This window comes from Branchiostoma lanceolatum, chromosome 1 (genome assembly GCF_035083965.1).
Source record: "Branchiostoma lanceolatum isolate klBraLanc5 chromosome 1, klBraLanc5.hap2, whole genome shotgun sequence".
Taxonomy (NCBI): domain Eukaryota; kingdom Metazoa; phylum Chordata; class Leptocardii; order Amphioxiformes; family Branchiostomatidae; genus Branchiostoma; species Branchiostoma lanceolatum.
The window spans coordinates 2,884,331-2,904,731 of NC_089722.1; the positions used below are offsets into that span (position 1 = coordinate 2,884,331).

General features: G+C 40.0%; 1 protein-coding gene across 2 annotated transcripts; it reads right to left on the reverse strand.

Annotated features, from left to right (window-relative positions):
* Nucleotides 1-1,541: 1,541 nt before the first annotated feature.
* On the reverse strand, nt 1,542-20,393 carry LOC136429675 (dentin sialophosphoprotein-like). Of its 2 annotated transcripts, XM_066419604.1 has the most exons (15): nt 20,041-20,393; nt 16,180-17,791; nt 15,761-15,965; nt 14,911-15,059; nt 13,224-13,286; nt 12,825-12,912; nt 11,910-12,035; nt 11,343-11,482; nt 10,850-10,949; nt 10,502-10,582; nt 8,149-8,256; nt 7,282-7,336; nt 6,463-6,544; nt 4,685-4,868; nt 1,542-4,007 (listed from the first exon to the last, which is right to left on the reverse strand). In XM_066419604.1, the coding sequence occupies exons 2-15, from the start codon at nt 17,775-17,777 to the stop codon at nt 3,972-3,974; spliced, it is 3,015 nt and encodes a 1,004-aa protein (XP_066275701.1). In that variant the 5' UTR covers nt 17,778-17,791; nt 20,041-20,393; the 3' UTR covers nt 1,542-3,971. The 2 variants fall into 2 exon arrangements, with proteins under 2 accessions (XP_066275701.1, XP_066275711.1); XM_066419614.1 differs by lacking the exons at nt 1,542-4,007; nt 4,685-4,868; nt 6,463-6,544; nt 7,282-7,336; nt 8,149-8,256 and adding an exon at nt 8,618-8,686.
* Between the last annotated feature and the right edge of the window lie 8 nt (nt 20,394-20,401).

Below are 20,401 nucleotides of genomic sequence, written 5' to 3' on the forward strand. Positions count from 1 at the left end.
ATGTTGCTCCCAAAAACGATATTCCTTGGTTTAAGTGAGGCATGTTATTTACACACACACGCACACACACACACACACACACACACGCAGACCAACACATATATATACACATATACACACACACACATATATATATATATACATATATATATATATATGTATGTATGACGTGTATGTATGTATGTATGTACGTATATATATATATATATATATATATATATATATATATATATATATATATATATATATATATATATATATATATATATATATATATGTATATACTTTACACACACAGAGTTACAGACACACGTATACAAACACAAGTGAAAACCCGACCTTTTTGGCAAAGGTAAAAGGACCTCTGAGTCAATAGTTGCGTGTGAGTGAAATTGCTTTACTTTATATGGTCCTTTGTGTTTTCAAGCATGATTTGCTTACTAGACATATTTCAAACAAGCTCAATGTTTTTTAATGAATCTTTATGATTTACATTCTAAGTGTTGTATGACAGAATAATTGTACAGAATAGAACAGTATGGAGAGCATTCATAACGACAAGTTAGAGGCCGTTGGTCTAAGGCGTCAGGGTGGGAGCGAGATACTGGATTGTGAAACCTAGAAGTTTGTAAGGTTAGATCTAAATTTGTATATTTCCGAAAATAATTTCATCAGGTTGTTAGAATACAGGAGATTCTTTTTGACACAACCAGGTAATCTCACCTGTGAGCAGTTAAACGTTAGCCGGTGAGATTACCTGGTCGTGTAAAACGAATCTCCTATATCCTAAATTTGTATATATATCAAGTAATTGCAATCATTCAGTGATGGAAATATGCGCATGAAAATCTGTATGTTTGACCAAGGCTTGGTTTGACCCTTCCAAGGTCGGCCAACAAGCACGATGGTGGTTGTGAGGGGAATTAGACATTTTATCTCCAAACAAAAAAAGAGACCTTAATATTTATTTTCGATATGAGGTAGCAACACCTTGTAATGTTCCTAGTAAAAAAAAAGTAAGTTTACAGGTGAGTTGTTACACTGGTCAGTTTAAAGTTCTTTAAACACTGATCAACACTGAATAAAAATACTCTTTTTACACAACCAAGAGATTTATTCCACCGACGTTTCGGTGACCATCTGTCGCCTTCTTCAAGGCAATCCTGACTGGTTCACGTAGCAATGCAGCACTTGTCAATACTTTGCGTTTGCATCTCATTGATATGTATAACCAGCAACACATGTGCTGCGTTGCTACGTGAACCAGTCAGAATTGCCTTGAAGAAGGTGACAGATGGTCACGGAAACGTCGGTGGAATAAATCTCTTGGTTGTGTAAAAAGAGTCTTTTTTATTCAGTGACTTACCAACCTGATGCACCTATTCACGGGACTGACCAACACTGCTGCAAAATTATAAGTCAGGCATAAGCAAAGAAGTAAGTAGTAGCATGCCTAATTAAAATTAGACATTTCAAACTTAACATTCAGGGAAGAAGTTGAAATGGGAAGAAGTTATCAATAAGAATTTCCCAAATCTAAATGTATTTCCAAATTTATTGTGACTGGTGTGTTGAATAGTTACACCAAGTTTCTTATTCATCTTAAAAAATTCACACACTGTCCTGACCCCCAAAATTGCACAAATAATGTTATTAATACTATGTGTAATCTTCAACAATACCTACTTTTAAGTTAACATTCCATTATTCACATTTTGTATAAAAATTTACAAATATTAGATGGCTTTGCCAAAATGTACATTTCTTACAAACATAGCAATGAGACAAATTCAGATGTATACAAAGAGTATCTAGCATTATCACAAATAATGTACACATCAATCGATAACTAAACTATGTTTATCACTCATGTGATCTAGCAAAAGAATTTGATGTCCTTCTAAATAATTTACCAGATCATTAAGAAATACCATATCTAGGATTACAACACTAGAAGCATAACTTATTTCTTAGAAAGCAAAGAAGTTTGTCAATTCATGTAATACAGCTTTAACCACTCATAAAAATGGTTTTATCAATAAAAAGATAAGATCACATTTCATTGGATAATCCATGTCAATCCTATCTAAGTCCCTACAATTTCTATTTAAACACTCGTCAGCTGTAGCATTGATATTTCAAAATATTTTCCACATTAACAAAAAATGACAAAATAGCATACAGTGCTGTACAATAAGACACACCTATGGATAGGGTGGCGTTCTGGTACGAAACCAGTATTTCTTGCTGGACCGGTCTGAAAAAAAAAGAAAGACCGGAAAAAAATAGTGGACCTGTTTTCCGACCAATTAGAAAATGAACCATCTATTTGGCATAAAAGCTTCATTTTGTGGTTGCTCTTTTAAACACTCAGTACTAATGCGCACTGAAAATAACTATTACCATTCCTATATACCATTTGTACATAATTCGTAGCACTCACAGAGACCTGTACTAATGTCTCCTTCCACAAAATATGATATAGTTCTACAACTGTGTACCAGTAACTGCACTACAATCAGATTCAGGTCCAAATCCGGACCTGAACCTCTGGACCTAGACTGGACCTTAATTTTCAGTAACGGTACTCATCAGTACCTATAAATCATTACTTATCCTTGTGAAAACCTCAAGCAAATGCAATGTTTTGCAACAGAAAGTAGAAAACGTTGGACACTATACACATTGTGGCATCAGTTCATACATAGCGGTACATTGTCTCATCATAAAAAGTTGCACAAAAAATCTGTATGAAAGCCCTTATTAAAGGGTCAGTCTGCAACATTCATTAGAATTCAAAGAGTTATTAATAATAATACATAATTTTTAGGCAAAAACATAGCTAATTATTCATTACTTATTTCAATATTTACAAGAAAACAATCAAAAGTTGACAGAACTTTTTTTTCCTTTTTCTGAATGTTTTCCACTAAACTAGCCTACTACAAAATGCATAAGAAAAGGGCTATGAGAATCCACCATTGGCCATACACCTTGTAAACCCTGACCTGTCCTTGCGTTGTGTACATTCCTAAGATTGCTTAAAACACATTTTGCAATTGTTTAAATTTGAATTATGAAAATTTATAAAGGTGTCAAAGCTACTTTACCTTAACAATTTTAGAATGATAATAAAATTCATTAAATACATAATAGCTGAAGCACAAAGAATGAAGCAAGAAGGAAAGACAATACTCCCTAAATTTCAGGTTCACATATTAAATTTTGTCATGAGTTTCACTTGTAAAAAAATTAGAACAGCGAGGAAATATAAGGCACTTTCATTTCAATCTTCAATGTTCTGTATATGAAAATTTTTTACAGGTAGCTTAAAGTTACCAGCAACGTTAACTGAACATCAGTACAGCATTGTTGGAACAGGCTATTGCATTTTGTCCCCAGTATATGCCAGTTATAAAAGCTTTCGTGTAAGGCAGGTATCTCACTGGACAGCATGAAATTGTGCCAGGCATTCGCAAAGTGGTGAAATTTGTTCCCTGAAATTGCAATTTTTTTCAAATTGAAGAAAAACTTGTAATTCGCAAAATGGCCCAAATGTGTGTAAGAATATTAAGATGGGCACTTTTTTGTGTATTTTTATCATTCTAACTATTATTTCCATTCGGTTTTCAATTCAGCGGCAACACTGTGATATCCAACAAAGTGTCTTGTATCTGTCTGATTTGGAGCCGAAACTGAGAATGCGTCTATTTTGATTGTTAGGGTCACATATTTTACCTATGTGCCGCACGTCAGTGTGACAACAAGGGAAAATTGGCGCAATTTCCTAGCGCAATCTGGCAAAGTCCAATGAGATACCTGCTTAATTAACATGGCTTAATCTTACAGCAAGTATCTAATATATCGATACATCAAGTGTAAAGTGACGGAAGGCACTCTGGTGTACAGTACAGTGTGGACGAGTTTGCCGGACTGTGTGACAGCTACCTGACTGTCGTTTGTTGACTGTTTCAACTGCTGGAATCCTTAAGGTCTCGAATGATGTCCTGTACAAAAGGAAAGTGACACCTCAGTTACACTTGAACTCAAGAACTAAATGTTGACACATGTCAAAGGACATTTGAGTACTAAAAGTGATATATTTGCACGTCATCTGTCCCAAAAATCCGAATTTCATGACATAGAATTGATGAAAATGCATTTTTGTATGCTTCACATGACAGATCTTACAACAAACCTTAACAACAGGGGCTCCCAAACAATGATTTCAACAGGAAAAAAAAATTAAAACTGATAAATAAATAGAATTAGTTCCCCTCGCTCGGAACGCAAGGATTGCACACGCACACTTCATGAACTGCTACTCGTGTATTCACTCTGAGTCCCTAATCCAGACTATCTTCAAAAGAATAGGGGTCCATCCTGGTGCGAGTGGCTCAAATAAATCTGTCTGGATATGCAGCTTGTACTGTTCACTACAAAACAGGTGAGGTATACCATGAGACGGTTTACCGGGTATGCGATACAAACAAACAAAGAAACATTGATTAGAAGAAAAAGACTCTTTTTACACAACCAAGTGATTTCTTCAATAAACGTTTTAGTGACCATCTGTCACCTTCCTCAGGGCAATTCTGGGCTAGTACCTCGGGTGATACAGAATACCCCTTGTTGTATTCTATATCTATTACACAATAATCAAACATTAGACGTAAATGTGTACCTTGAGTACAGCGTGTGCTGTGAGGTGAGCAGCAGTTGTGTAGGACTGCCCAGTACGGAGAGAGTCCTGGTGGTGTAAGTACTCGATAGAAGACTTCTCCTTCTGAGCAAAGGTCTCGAAGAACGGCAGGAGTTTCTCCGAGGTCACGCCCCTGGCATACGCTATCACCAGCAGGATGTTCTTGCTACATGGGGAAGATATGGTAAGAAAATGATGGTTTCAAAACCTATTATTGAACATGAGTTTTTTATTAATAGACAAGTATGATTGTGTGTTATCACAATGTCCCTAAAGAACTAGTAAAAGACACTACTATTAGCATAATGATCATATCTTCATGCTTCATTGTGAAACAGAATTTTTGATCTGAATAGACTTTAGTAACACAATTGTAAGTCTTGAAATATCTGCAGCAGTAACGTTGGGTAACCTAAATTCGGGATTTTTCCGATAATGGTTGACTGAAATCAATCTAGCAGAACAATAAACCATCTTTTTTTTCTATTATTCTGTCAGTATCATGTACTATCTTTGCACTAATCATATATATGGTAGATTTTGTCTCTAGTCGTGCTGACACCATAATATTTCAACTTGAAACTACCGTCCGCCGCAAGCACAATTACGGTGCTGTCGGACAGGGGGGCACATTAATTCGGGAGAGAAGATTCGTCTTGAATATCTTACCGCTAATCACATTTTATACAGCAGCTATTCGTTCCATCCTTGGCTTGAGGAGAGTGCTATGGATAAAGACGTGTCCAAGTAAAAAAATACACGAAAAAACGGCCGTACTGTACACATCAGGCCTTCGAACATCCCGTTTGTTGAGTCGGTAGAACGTCACTCAAAGTCGATCCCCACCGTCATGGCAACGTGTACATTATTCATGGGAAGTTAGCTGGATGCCGTAGCAATGGTTATACTACTATGTCCATGTGTTCCTTGTTGTGTTAGGAGCAAACTTTGAGGAAAATATCGTCTTTAGTCCACTATCACACGCAACATTTAGACAAAAAAGTGTTCCTCACAAACCTTTGTCGTCTGCTTGACGACAGGATTCTGGGTAATAGTATGGCGGCGGGAAAATACACGTGCCGTAGGTTGTAGCAACAAAGAGGAGTTTTGACGATTGATCACACTTAGCATCCAGTTACGTATACAGGTTAGCAAAAGAGATTGTAATAAGTTGTCTTGTAAATAATTGTGTTTAGCAGGCAGGAGATGTGACATTTGCCTTATAAACCAGCGAACAACCGTGCAGTGTGGTTCTCCCACGAAGCCCCCAGACTCTGTCAATAAGGGACGGAGAGTTTTTGACGTCGCCAACTTCTAATGCATGGTTATCAAAGCTTTTCAGACAGTGTTCTGAATACGTTAGTCTGTCAAGTTTGCATTTCTAGCGGTATTACTGATGTTGCATCTAGCAAATATCCCTAAATACCCCGTTTTCGAAAAATCCCGACTTTAAGTACCCCACGAATTTATGTTACCCAACGTTACATGTAAGTTGCAATTTTAAACTTTGCAATTTTCTGTTAACTTACTTCTTCCAAACAAACTCATTAAAATTTTACATGAGTTGTCATTGTGTTCCTGTTAATTGTAAAAATCGCAACCTCTTAGGTTAGAAATTAAATCATAAGGTGATGTTGATTTTGGCTGTGTCACAGAATTCAAAAGTTGCCAATTTAAGTTTTACAGTACCAATAAAGACCACTCAAGGACATGATATTCTTTTCACAGAACACAAGAAGAAATCTGGCCCTGTCCCTCACCAGATTGCGTAGTTTGCCAGGACGTTTTCTTTGTCTCGAGTCCAGATGGCGACTCTGTCTCCTCTTTTCCTCTTGGACACAACTGCAGTGAAAAGAATTACAAAATAATTACATTGTGCAATCTAAATTGTGTGTGTGAGTGTGAGTGGCTCAAAACATTCCGGCCTAAATGGGGTAGGGAATTTCCCGAGCAGCCTTCGTAACCCCTGCTTCTCCTATATAATGGGTCAGTGAAGTCGTGCTTGTCTCGAGCAGTGACGTTTCTGACCTAGGGTGAAGAGATGCTGCTACAGTAACAATTAGTTCAGTGTTTAAATGAGTGGCCCCTTACGGCCTTGCACTGAGCGAGTTCGTTAAAAAAAATATATATATATATCAAGCATCACTTAGCCACGTATTATGTACACACCAAAAATCATGACAATCCGTCAACCCCTTCTTGAGCTATTCGCTTTCAAAAACAGAAATAAAACACAGCTCCTGCAGTTACTCTCTGTAGAGCTATCTACCACTCAAAAGTCATGACCATACCATGTCCAGTACACGAGATATAGAAACCGGAAGATCCGCTGCAGGACCTTAGCAAGGTGCTAGGGGCCCCAAAATCTAATCATTTCTAGGTCTCAAGGTTGTATTTAATCAAATCAATTGTTATAATGCTAAAAGAGAACAAATTTTTGCAATGCAAATTCTTAAAAAAAATGTTTTCTAGAAGACATCATTTTGAAACAAAGCACATTGTTTACCTTCAGTATTACCAGCAGATCTAAATGTAGAATGTTTGTAAAATCATATGTACAGAAAGATTTTCAGACTGACCTGCTCCACAGATTTCATCAGAGAAGGCCATTTCATCTCCTATCAATGCAAGAAGCTAGAAAATACAACAAAAAAAACAGGTGATCTGAGATGGCAGACTTCACCCCTTCATGTACATGGGAAACAAATAAACACACATGCAGACATGCCAAAACAGCACTTCACTCCCTTAGTGTTGAAATAATTAACACCAAACATCAAGCATTTTCTATCATTAGTCAGTCTAGATCTGTCTTGTAACTCCAGACCTGTACTTTCACAGTACATGGTAGTCTTGCAGGCAACGTATCACAATGAATTTGAGCAGGCTGGCTTCGCTTTACGCTAAATTCTGGTGCCAATTACATTTCACATAGAATACACAGATTACGTTCTACATTTTACATGTACATATACCAATTAAAAAACATTTGAGTGGTCTAGCTACAATTTAGTACAACTTGCGTGAAATTAAAACGCTCTCCATAAAATGGCATGCAGGCCCCCATACATACATGACAAAGGATGTACAAAAAAACACTACTGTAACAAAAAACACTGTGTGTGTTGACAGCCACTCCAAAGAGTAGGGCAAGTCTACATGAGTTCGTCACTTCTGTTGCAGTCGGGCTTTCCTGGCCCTTCTCTTGGCCTCAGCGGCTGCTATCCTCTTAGCTTCAAAAGTTGTAACGCTGTTGTAGCTCAGCTGGCGTCAGGTGCTGCGATCGTTGTAGAGAGCTTCAAAGTTTGTGGGGTCAATGTGACCCTTCTTTAAGTAGTGTTTAAGGGTGTCTTTATATCTCTTCACGTTCTACATTTTACATGTACATGTACAACGCTCTACATAAAATACGCACTGTAACAAAAACACTACAGGAGCAGTCTCACCATTTCCAGCCACAGACTGGAGACAAACTCCATGTCGTTCCTGATAGTGACGACCCACTTGCCTCCCTGCTTGTTGGCCTCATCCTCCCACATCGGCATGATCCCAACCTGGGGAGGGGGGCAGGACAACTCATCAAATCTTTGTTAATTAAATCTGTATTTAAAATGCCAGATCTTTGTTGGCATCGTCCTGCAACATCGGCATGATCCCAACCTGGGGGAGGGGGGCAGGACAACTCATCAGATGTTTGTTAATTAAATCTGTATTTAAAATGCCAAATCTTTGTTGGCATCATCCTCCCACATCGGCATGATCCCAACCTGGGGAGGGGGGCAGGACAACTCATCAAATCTTTGTTAATTAAATCTGTATTTAAAATGCCAAATCTTTGTTGGCATCATCCTCCCACATCGGCATGATCCCAACCTGGGGAGGGGGGCAGGACAACTCATCAGATCTTTAATTTGTTAATTAAATCTGTATTTAAAATGCCAAATCTTTGTTGGCATCATCCTCCCACATCGGCATGATCCCAACCTGGGGAGGGGGGCAGGACAACTCATCAACTCAAGACACCTGTTGGTGTTTATTATGATATCTTCAGACTTGATTAGGGATCACAGGTGAGTTCATCAGGCAGACAGCCAACAGACCCAGCAGTCTGCCGACAAGTCTGGTGCGAGTCATGTTGGCTAGGCTTCAGCTGTTCACTATGGGTTAAATATAACTCTCTCTGGTCGGACTGTGCACGATAGCAGGGTGTAAATATGGCTGATGCAAGAGGGGACACTTCAGTTCAACTCATGGCGGGAATATGCACCTTACTTTTTGCTACAGGGTGACCATAGCTTTGCAGCAGTGTCGTAAAACTAAGGGTTTGAGTATCATATACTATTAGATGGTAAAACGCAACAATGTATTGAGTTTGATATTTTCTCATCACTGAAGACTAAAAGAAGCAATTTTCATATGCCATATAGATGCTAGGAAAACAATACAGAATAAGGGATTGTGCATAATTTATGCTGGAAGCCTTAGGGTAAATTTGTCCCCCTGCAGCTGTTGTTAAGGCTTTGCATGTCACAAATTTTTCGGAACATTTCTGCACATTTTTGTTGAGAGGATATCTCGTCACCAAATTGAATTTAGAACACAAAACGACTTACAGCATACTTTCTAAGTTAACAGTGTTCTGGGTTTTCTCTTGCTGAATATCATATCAGGAACACTAAGTCTTGTAAATGTTCTTTTATAGTTTTTTGTACATTTGTATACATTGAATCCACATTTAGGTATATGAGGAGAGGAATTCTGTTTACCAAATGGAACATCAACACAAAAGCAACAGCACACATTCGAGTGACTCTGCAGCTGTTCTTAGTTTTCACCAAGCTTGTCAGGCAAATTTGTAAACCTTCCAGATATAGATTTAAACCCCTGGTGGACAATAAAGGTCTAAATTAATCTACCATGTCCCTACAACTATCAGTGCTGCATAACATCCATTCCATCATGCTTATCAGAATTTCTGATTAACCTAAAAATTCTAACAAACATCTCCTAATTGGAAACTAAATTCGATATAGATTGTCTTCATTTCAAGAAGCTGCTGCCAATTTAAAACCAAGAGGGGAACTAGACCACAGAAAATGGTGATAATAATTATAACCGATTTAAAGCTGCTTTATCTGCATAGTCTCTGAACAGAACAGAGAAGAATTGTATTGAAAAATTACATGTAATCAGCATCCTATATTCTCGTGAGCCTTCTCAAAAAAGTCTTTAGCCTCAGAAATTACTGATGTTTCATTAGTTTATATATTTATTACTCCTAATTTTTTTTTTGATTTGGTGCTATAAGTTAGTGGCAGTATTACAAGAGTAGACGTTAGTGTACTATATAATAACACTTATTTTAAAAGTGTAGACATAAACTAATGAATAGTCTTCAACTCATCAACTTCAACAGAAGAAATATACAAATTCTGATTTCATGAGCTCCTTACCCTGAAGAAGTGGTAGTTGCACTGTAACAGTTACTATTTTTGCAGCAATAACTACTACTACTACTTACCCTGAAGAAGTGTTAGTTGCACTGTAACAGTTACTATTTTTGCAGCAATAACTACTACCACTACTTACCCTGAAGAAGTGGTAGTTGCACTGTAACAGTTACGATTTTTGCAGCAATAACTACTACTACTACTTACCCTGAAGAAGTGGTAGTTGCACTGTAACAGTTACGATTTTTGCAGCAATAACTACTACTACTACTACTTACCCTGAAGAAGTGGTAGTTGCACTGTAACAGTTACTATTTTTGCAGCAATAACTACGACTACTACTACTTACCCTGAAGAAGTGGTAGTTGGCGTTGTTGTCCAGGTGATGAGCAGGTGCCAGGTGGTTGTACACCTGCCAGAAGCCTTCAATCTAACATGGAGACATAGGTGTGGTAATTAGTCTGTGACTGTGTACTACTTGCAGTTTACATCAATTTATTATTAACCATTCTACATCTTATCTCTCAATGTCCAGTGTCTAACAAAAGTAGATTATTCATAAAAACCCCAAATTTCACATCTCAACAATCAACAAAGATCTGTATTCTTGCTTAGTATTAAGTCATCCAACCTGTTTATCTACCAAGCAGTATTAAAAGTGTATCTAAACTTCTAGTATAAGCTTTATAATACTCACTGTTTCCACAGCAGAGATTTCGAAGAGGTTTTCGTTGTAGTTGGCGAAATCTGACTTCATTCTCATGGACTTGTTTTCCCTCCTGTCATACCAGATCCGCCTACAAAAAAATGCCACAAAAAACACTGTCATTGGTCATTGTCTAACATATCTTACTGTTAGTAGTTACAGAAAAAAGTATTAAACAAAATGTGAAATGTGAAGTATCAACATGAATTGTTACGACCATGGCACTTCCAGAAAATTAGACCTCAAGCTTTAAAACTCAACTGCAGTACTGTAGGAAGCCGCCAGGTGGCCCACTATCAAACTCGACCTTTATTTTTACAACCACCTATTCACACACTCAGTGACTACTTACAGCTTCTCGATTTATACTGTTTAGTACTGTTAGTAGTTTTACAAACAAACATGCAACCACAGCCACTCCAACATGATGGAAAAAACGAAAAATAAAACACCAGGCGAAGATAAAAAGTGTGGCAATGTTCACCATGTATGCTGCAGAGGATGGTGCACTGATGTAGATAGACTGCTGGTCTTGTGCTCAGTCTTTTTGGGTTTGACTTTAGAATCTGTCTTTTCTTTCACTTTTTCCTCTTGCTTTTCTTTTGCTGTTGTTGGTTCAGGAGACTGCAAATATTAGTTAGATATTTGAATGTACAATATGATCATATACTACTAAGATAGCAGCAATAACAAAAAAGGAACTTATATCATATTCTTAGGGAAAGAAGTGCATAAACTTTCATTGAATAAAAGACTATGTTTATGCCCTTACAAGCTAAGTATAGGTCATGTTGATAATGTTCTAAGTACAATTATGGATGGACATCCAAAAATATTACTGTAACAGTGATATAAGAATCAATGTGGTACTAGTAATCTACAATTAATGACTTCTCTGGCATCTATATACAGATTCATTTTGTTATTGATGTCATTGATTCATTGATAGTATCTAAATATTAGAAGCAAGCAATGTCCCTCTTCCCAAAAATTACTCTTCGTCTGAATATGAATATCATATGAATTAAAACATGTTGATCATCCTTCCTACCGGGAATTCTGCGACGTCCGACTCAGGGATGGGGCTCATAGAGCCTGATGAGAGGCTACCGTCCAGAACATCGTCCAGACGGTTCCTGAGCTGGACCTCTGTATCGCTGGGAGGCTTAAAATCACCCTAAAGAGAAATACATCCAAGGACATCCTTTTTAGTAGGTGAAATCTAAGGCCACGCAAATTTATTTTGTTGGTTCTCGGAATAGCCTCTCCTGTTTTTCCCTTTTTGAAAATAAAACAATTGGGTCACTATTCCCAATTTTACTGTTTGTTCAGTTGTAAAACTCAATAGCCACCATAGTAGATTTATAGAGGCATGCACATACCTAAAAAGTGTGGTCATATTGATCATATTTAAGTTATAATTTTTCATTTTTTAAAACTATTTCTCAATATCAATCCATACAAAGCTGAAATTTGAATAATCCTCTTAAAAATATATATATTAAGTAAACCCTTATCTTTACCCCAGACTATTTGCAAAAACTTTGCCCTGTTGCCCCAATTTTTTTCTGAAAGAATCCGAGAAGCAACAAATTAAACTGGTGTGGCCTAATGATTATTTTGAACCAGTTCAGCTCACAGAAAAGCTATTCTTTCACTGGTTGTGACAGAGAGGACAGATACTTTGTACAGTAGTTATTTACAGGTTCATCAGCATACTGGGGAAATCCCTCAAACACTTTTTGACAAGTACATGATCAGTTGACCACTGGACTGTGATATTGGAGTGAAAATGAAGTGTTCGTGGTCACGGTTTAAAGTTTGCGGTGAAGGGATTATCGCAAAAAACCATGAACATTAAACCACCGCAAAGCTAAATACATTTACAGTTATCACCGGCATTAATTACTGCTATGAAAAAACAATCAGGTCAACTTTGAAATAACAAGCACAGCGTGAAACGTACATCCTGTGACAGTTCCGAGGCACTGGAGTAGCCGACGTTCGGGTTCTGATGTCCGAAGGGACCCTGTCCTTGTTGGCCACTGCGACTTCTGGGAAACAGATATTAAGAAGAAATCAAGACCACAGCATATCGGACCAGGACCATTGCAAAGATACAAAAATGGGGAACCCTGCTGCAGTACCAAGGTTGGCCACCGACAGGCCCCAAATCAACCTTGACTATCGGGTTCACAACACCTATTGACATAGAGTTCGAACTAGGTGTAGCAGTTGCATTACACAGTCAGTTCAGAATCTGTATAACACTATATTAATTAGATTTTGATAATCTATAAATTATCACTATACAAATTGCTTTACCAACACTTTTATTACGATAGGACTGAAGGAATTTCATTACCGTCTTCGGTTGCGTCTGTTCCTTTTCCGATTGCGGCTACGACTACGAGGGCCAGGATGTGTCCTGATTGGGCAGAAACAGCTCTCATTACTCCGCATATCACAGTTTTCTATCCAGGTCTAACATCATCATATCATTTTTGAAGTACGAGTCTCATCATTATTATTGATCTTTAGGGTGGTCCCTTCAGTTAGTAAGGTAACTGATTTCCAAGGGAGCCCTTATTATATAATAAGTTACATGACAAATCATAACAAATCAGGATACAAAAGGGCTCATGGAGCCTGATGAGAGGCTACCGTCCAGATCATCGTCCAGACGGTTCCTGAGCTGGACCTCTGTATCATTAGCAATGACATTTCATTCATCATCTTTTAGAGGCACAACCTACATTATATTGCTAATGGCAGTCAGATGCATGGGGTTGGCGGAAAAAAACAGTATAAGATCTAGATGACAGAAGTGATAAAGGACAGTATAAGTAAATAAATGAAATGAAATTCATAACAGAAATTATATGCTCTGAAGAGAGACACTATAATTACAACAGTATATTTAGTTTAGAAGAGAGGTGGTTAGAAAGTTTGTTACTAGGCTTTGCTGGCATTGTTCTTTCTGTTCAGAACCTTTATGTTGTGTTCATGCATCAGTGGGCGGGGGGCACTCTGACCTGTCATCATACAGACTGCCGTTACTGTCTGTCCAGCACATTTGTTTCTTATCGCCTCACAAATTCTTTGTAACAAACTCCTTCCTCTGACGTTAGCTCTAACTTGTTAGGAACACACAATTCCTCGAAAATATGGCATAAAGTTAGCATTAGAATTTAGATGCAGATCTAGAAGTTCGGCCAAATATGTTAACTTGTATGTTGTAAATTAATGTACTGAATGGTTCAAGAGCTTTGTGTTTACTACATTAAAGGTATACATTTTGTATAACTGGAAACATATAATTTTGTATGTAGGAGTTTCAAATTGCATCTAAAATGTTTAAAAACATGCAATTTTGCATGTAACCGAAATAAAGTATTTCAAGCACTGTGTGGGGCACCCTGACCTGTCGTCATACAGACTGCCGTTACTGTCTGTCCTGTGCCACGGGGGCGGCCGCGGGCGGTTGGTGCAGTAGGACCGAGACGACTGGGTCGAGCCCACGGATGAGACGCTGTCACGACTAGGGCTCCTCACCAACCCGGGATGCTTAAAGGCCCACAGACTTCCACGGGACAGAAAGGTGTGAAGTAAAGGACAGGAAGACAGAAAGACCAAAACAACAGGTACAAAAATAATGTTGTACATCAATACTATACTATCAGGCTTGCTCTCTGAGAGTGTCGCCAGAAAGGTAAAGAAAAGTAAAGAAAAAGTCAACATGAAAAACTAGAACGACAAAAAAGTTGTTGATAAGAAATAGTAAGAAATAAATGATATCCTAAAACAGGAGAGGCAGAGGGACGGTTAAGCACAAAACACAGAGAAATACTTCAAATAGACCACCGTAGAACTGAGGTAAAATTGGTTTCACAATGAAAATTATGAAGACTGTGATTTAAACCAAAGAAGGAGAGAGTAAAAAAGGAGAAAAAAAAACACAGAGAAAGAAGTAGACTAAAACTGAACCTAAACATTTTTTTATATAGCTAGGCTTCCCACGGGACAAGGGTTTAAAATCTTTAAAGTTATACCTGGCAGATCCAGAGTCCTCGGGCTGAGACAGGTACATTCTGTCATCCTGGAAAGAGGTTCTCCGCGGGAACCCGTCCCACGACTCGATCGAGTCCCTCCTACCGATTTTCGGCCGGTGCTCCTTGGCCGTTTGCCGTGCCAGCTCCCGCTGGAAAATGACAGTGATCTTAAGCCAAGGTACTAACCCAAGAGCTATTCTAGTCTGGTATCCAAAACTATCATACTTTTTATAGCTCCCCGGAGTATCTTCTGTCAAAGTGTCCTCTCCGTAATAGAGGACAAAAGAGACTCGGGAGCTATAATTATAGGTTTTGATACCTGAGGCTAGAGCTTTTCTTCCACTGGTCGTAACATTAAACTAACAGGCATAATGTACAGTATTTACAGATCAATTACTCTGGGGAAATTCCCCTAGCTCATTTCAACAAGAACATTAATGAACCGTGGACCAACATCCTAAGGACTGCATGTTGGGTGAACGACAACAGCCAGGATTTCAACTCCCAACCTCTTGGTCCCACCCTTTCCTAATCCCTCCCTCCCTCTCTATCTCTCTCTCCCTCCTTCTCTCTCTCTCTCACACACCTACCTGGAGGTCTGACGACAGTTTTTTGGGCAGGCTGTTGGAGCTCCGGGGGTCTGTGGGGAGTTGGTCCCTCCCTCTCTCCCTCCTTCCCTCCCTCTCCCTCTCTCTCCCTCCCTCCCTCTCTCACACCTACCTGGAGGTCTGAGGACAGTTTCTTGGGCAGGCTGTTGGAGCTTAGGTGGGGTCTGTGGGGAGTTGGTCCCTTCCTCTCCCTCCTTCCCTCCCTCTCCCTCCCTCCCTCCCTCCCTCTCTCTCACACCTACCTGGAGGTCTGACGACAGTTTTTTGGGCAGGCTGTTGGAGCTGCGTGGGTCTGTGGGGAGCTGTTCCCAGGTGCTCCAGTTTTCCACGGAGGTGCGCTGGGGAAACGTGCTCCAGAACTCTCCGGACGGGAAGGTGAAGTCGTCATCGGAGTCGACTTCGGACGAGCGTCGCGACGAGCTTCCCACGGACTCGGCGTAGTTAAACCTAAGTGAAAAAAAGTTAACTTTTGCTTGCAAGTTCATGCACCTAAACCTGGTTTTCAGGCTTTGTTTCCATTTTGCTGTCCTTGTCTTTCATAATTTCTAGAAATCAGAGAAACAACAAACGAAACTGGTGACTGGTCTAAGTTATGTTAATGTTATTGTTGATATGAAAGTCATGCTGTTGCTGATGTTATGTAAACCAGTCAACTACAAACCTGGGCCAGTTGACGTCGGCAGCGTAGGGGAGGGGCGGGCCATTACGCGATGGTGGCCGAGATGGCGGGCGTGAAGACGGACGTGATGAGGGGCCGAAGCTATCGAGAGACTCAATGGAACCTTGTCGCGACAACGGTCGACTCGGTGGGCCCTTCTTCCGGTTGTTCTCCCAAAACTGGGGCGGCGGTCCGTTCCGCGAGGGTGGTCTGGAGTTGGGTCGAGACGGCGGCCCTCCATAGCTGTCTACTGACTCTACAGAGCCTTGGCGGGAGATTGGCCGACTGGGCGGGCCTCGATACCGAGATTTCTTATTATCGGTATTGTAATGCTGCAGAGGGCCGTTCCGCGACAGCGGCCGGGATGGGGGCGCCCAGGAGCTGTGATTGTCGTCGTAGTAGTAGTCTTGCGGGGGTCCGTTCCGAGACTGTGGTCGGGAGGGCGGGCGAGAGTTTGGCTTGGAGCCCGGCGCCCTTGCGTATCTATCTAACGACTCTACAGAACTCTGGCGCGACGTCTGTCTGTTGTCACGCTGCCTGTTGTCGTGGTAATGCCCCTTCCTGTTGTCGCGTTGCGGCCGCTGCGATTGCATCGAGCTGCGAGATGAGATGCTCTCTTGACTCTCGCTGCTGACCATCCCACCGCGGCCACGACTGCCTCGACCCGGCCGGATGTTCTTCCGCACTTCGACGGAGTCCTCTTGAATGTACTTCCTCGGCTTCCTGTAGTTATTATCCCTGTGTTTGTCCATAGGCAGGTCTCCCCAGTGGTGTGCCTTTCCTTTCTGAGGCCCCCTATCATCTCCCATGGAGTATTGCAGCTCTTCTAATCCTTGTGGTTCATCTTCGTACCATGACTTACTAGGTTGATCCGGAGTGTTCTCCTTCTCATTGAAGTCTATCTGTTCATCACAATGGTTCGGTGACTTGGAGGACACCTCCCTGTTTTTATTTTCTTCTTTGTAGTTAGGCTCGTCTTTTTTCTTCGCCGTGTAAAACTGCTGCGTCTCCCTTCGAGAGGGGCTGTCCGTTTCTCGCCTCTGCTTGCTACTTTTCCGGGAGTCCGTGAGGCTCTCCTTGCTGGGAGATTTCTTTGGTTGACTTCGAGGCGTCTTAAAGTCAGAATCAGACCTGAATCTGTTGACTCTCTTCTCCCCTGAGCGAGAGCTGTCTGTAGAGGTGTGGCTATCCGATCGACGTCGCGGCTTGTCGAGTCTAGTGGAGCTATTCCATGGCCTTTGACCTTTCCCCGAGGAAAGATCCCGTTTTTCGAATTCGGCCTTTTTTTCTTTCCCGGCGCTTTGATTTCTGACTTTTGATCCCTTTTGGGTCCTGTCTTGAGATTTTCCTGGTTTCTTGTCAACTTTGGCAAGTTCTATTCTGTTGTAACTGACAAACGTATCTTTGGTATCGCTACTATTTACGGATGACTTTGAACTTGAAGACAACGGTTCGGAATCTTTAGTAGGTTTTTTCCTCTCCTTGCTCAGCTTGCTCAGCCACTTCGGACGTTTGGGCACTTCCGGACGTTTGGGAGCGTCTGGTGAAATCCTCTGAGAGGAGGGTTGGCTTTCTTCACCTTTTGCCATCTTCTTAGACATCGAAAATTAGACTTCTGTAACAACAACATGAAAACATTTAATAGTTGTGTATTCTTTGAACTGAAGCAGTAACATCACTGCTGTGTACCATTTGCCATTAGTTAATGTTACACTTTACCTACCCCTACCTAGCTCAAAAAGGGTATACATAATCTCCAAAGTCCAAACAGACAAATCGGTCGAGCCCCCCTCACATAATTGTGAAGAGTTGAAAAGGTGCACTAAGTCATACCAGTTATACAGATAAAGATACAGATACTTTTTTTGTAATTTTTGCAGTTTGTGTCATAGTCTGTAGAGACTGACTGACAGTAGTGCAGATACAGAAATGTTGCAAAAATCATGTTGCATCGATCTGTTCAACTGAAACTTACACTACTATATCACTATGTACTGTTTATTCAAGCATTTAATCAATGTAATTGTAAAGAACATGAGTTGGCCTATATGTTTAAACTTTCCCTTTCTCTTCAGTTGTTTTTTCCAACATTCTTCTTATATATAGAGAGAGTTCTCTACTGTAGTAGTTTATTTCCAATTCATAGAAATAAATAATTACACAAAAAGATTGCTAAGAAATAATAAGATGTAGACTGAGTGCCCTTAGCTGTAATTTTCTAGCAGCCATTTTTGTCTCTCTAAATAGCTGCAGAGACCAAAGTTCAAGAGGTCTTTAGGTCAATGATGTTTTAACTTAAGTTTGCAACTGTGTCTGAACATGTTACAATGTACTAGTGTACATGCATGTGGAAACCATTTCTCAATGAGTGGCCAGAAAGTCATGTCATGTCACAAAACCTTCTTTTCTTTAATAATTGCATATCATAACTTAAGACTTATATGAAGTTAATATTTTGTAACACTGGGCAGTGTGCACTACCCAAGAATCCATCCTATTCCTAGCTTTGGTTTGGGCTGAATAGATTGAATTAAGTCTTGCACCCACTGATAGAGAAACAATTGGAATATGACTCTTAATTCGGCTAAAATATTCACACAGTCCTCGTAATAGCAAGGTAACAGCTGCAGGGTTTGAACAGGAATTCTAATTTTGATCCCCATTACACTGCTTTTTAATCTGAGAAATATTCAATAACAGAAATAACAGCATTTAAAGTGACAACTAAGGTTTAAATCAGGGGAAGGGTGGCTGAGTCTGCATGGAAGCAATAAGAGCACTGAACCAGATGTAAAATAGTAAGATCATGAATACCAGGCATGCATACAATGTATCTTTATCAAAAATTGCAAAAAGACAAAACATCCGGAGCGATAGGCAGAGTCGGTCAAGCTGGTGCTGTGGACCACTCATCAGTACATTACTTCAACTTCGATAACCCCCAAATAACCCCGCGAGGGGCAAAGTAGGGGGGGAGGAGGTCCCAGGCTAAGGCGGGCAGGCCTCCAGCCTGGCGCGGCCGAATGACTCAACGGTGGGAGCCGTAACAACCGCGCCAGGCAGGGCGTTGCACTCGGGGATGGTGCGGGGGATTACATGCATATACTTGTTTGGACACAATTTCTTTCTGGCCCCTTGACCCTGGATATGAGCTAACGGCAATATTAACCTCATGTCTTTGATCTTAATGAATTTGAACAATCAGATCAGATCCCTTCATGGGCCCCGCCCGGTCATCAATCAAGTAAAAATGGTAAAAAGAAAATCATAACATTCAACTAAAATCAAGTAGTGCAAAGATAGGGAAATTTGATGGAATTATCAATAATGATATTAATGACTCAATCCCTACAATCTTGAGTTACATAATACAATAATGATATATGTATATATTGATTGCGTTAAATATTGTTCAAATTCAAATTGTTTTCGTGGTATGACCATCACATAATTGAGCATCAAACTAATCAACACATACTTATATTATGTACATAGTATTTATGAAAACAATTCTGTGGATTAATGCTTTGTGGGCGGATCTCCACAAATATAAACAGCAACAAAACAATACAAAAATAAATGATCAGAATTGGTGTCACAAATATTGCAACCCTACTGGTATGTGCTTGCAGCAAGTTTCTCCACCATTTTCTTCTGTATAGAGCAAAACCCCGGCCAATATCATTGCCAGTGTTGCTATTCCTGGTGCCGGGGCCCAACCGACATGTTTGAAATGCCAGTACCCGCCTCCCCACACAACTCATATAACAGAGCCCCAAACTTCACAACTTTCCTAAACAACAATTCGCGATTTACACAAGCTAACGTGTAATTAAAACGTGGAATATGTACAACAATACTTACGCAGAAAAATGGGCTTGGCAGAATTTAAAACACGATTAAAGATGACGGTAAAAGAAGAAGAAGAAGGCACGCTGAGTTGGGACTTCCAAAAATGGTCTCAACATGCAACACCAAGGCGGGGGTGTGTTCCGAATATCTGGTTCCAAAAACTTTCAAAAAAACACCGGGTCAAAGTCAGCAATGTTGGTGGCTATGAGCTAGTATCATGGTTTAGTCGCAGCTACGTTTAGTGGAGAAATCCGGGCTGTTTTTCTTGCAGTTTGAGGCTAGAGTTGCGGCGACAGAAGACATGACAGGGACGTGACGAGCAGTTGCTAAAAATGGGGGATGCCCTTTTGGATAACTTGTCATGACGTCATAC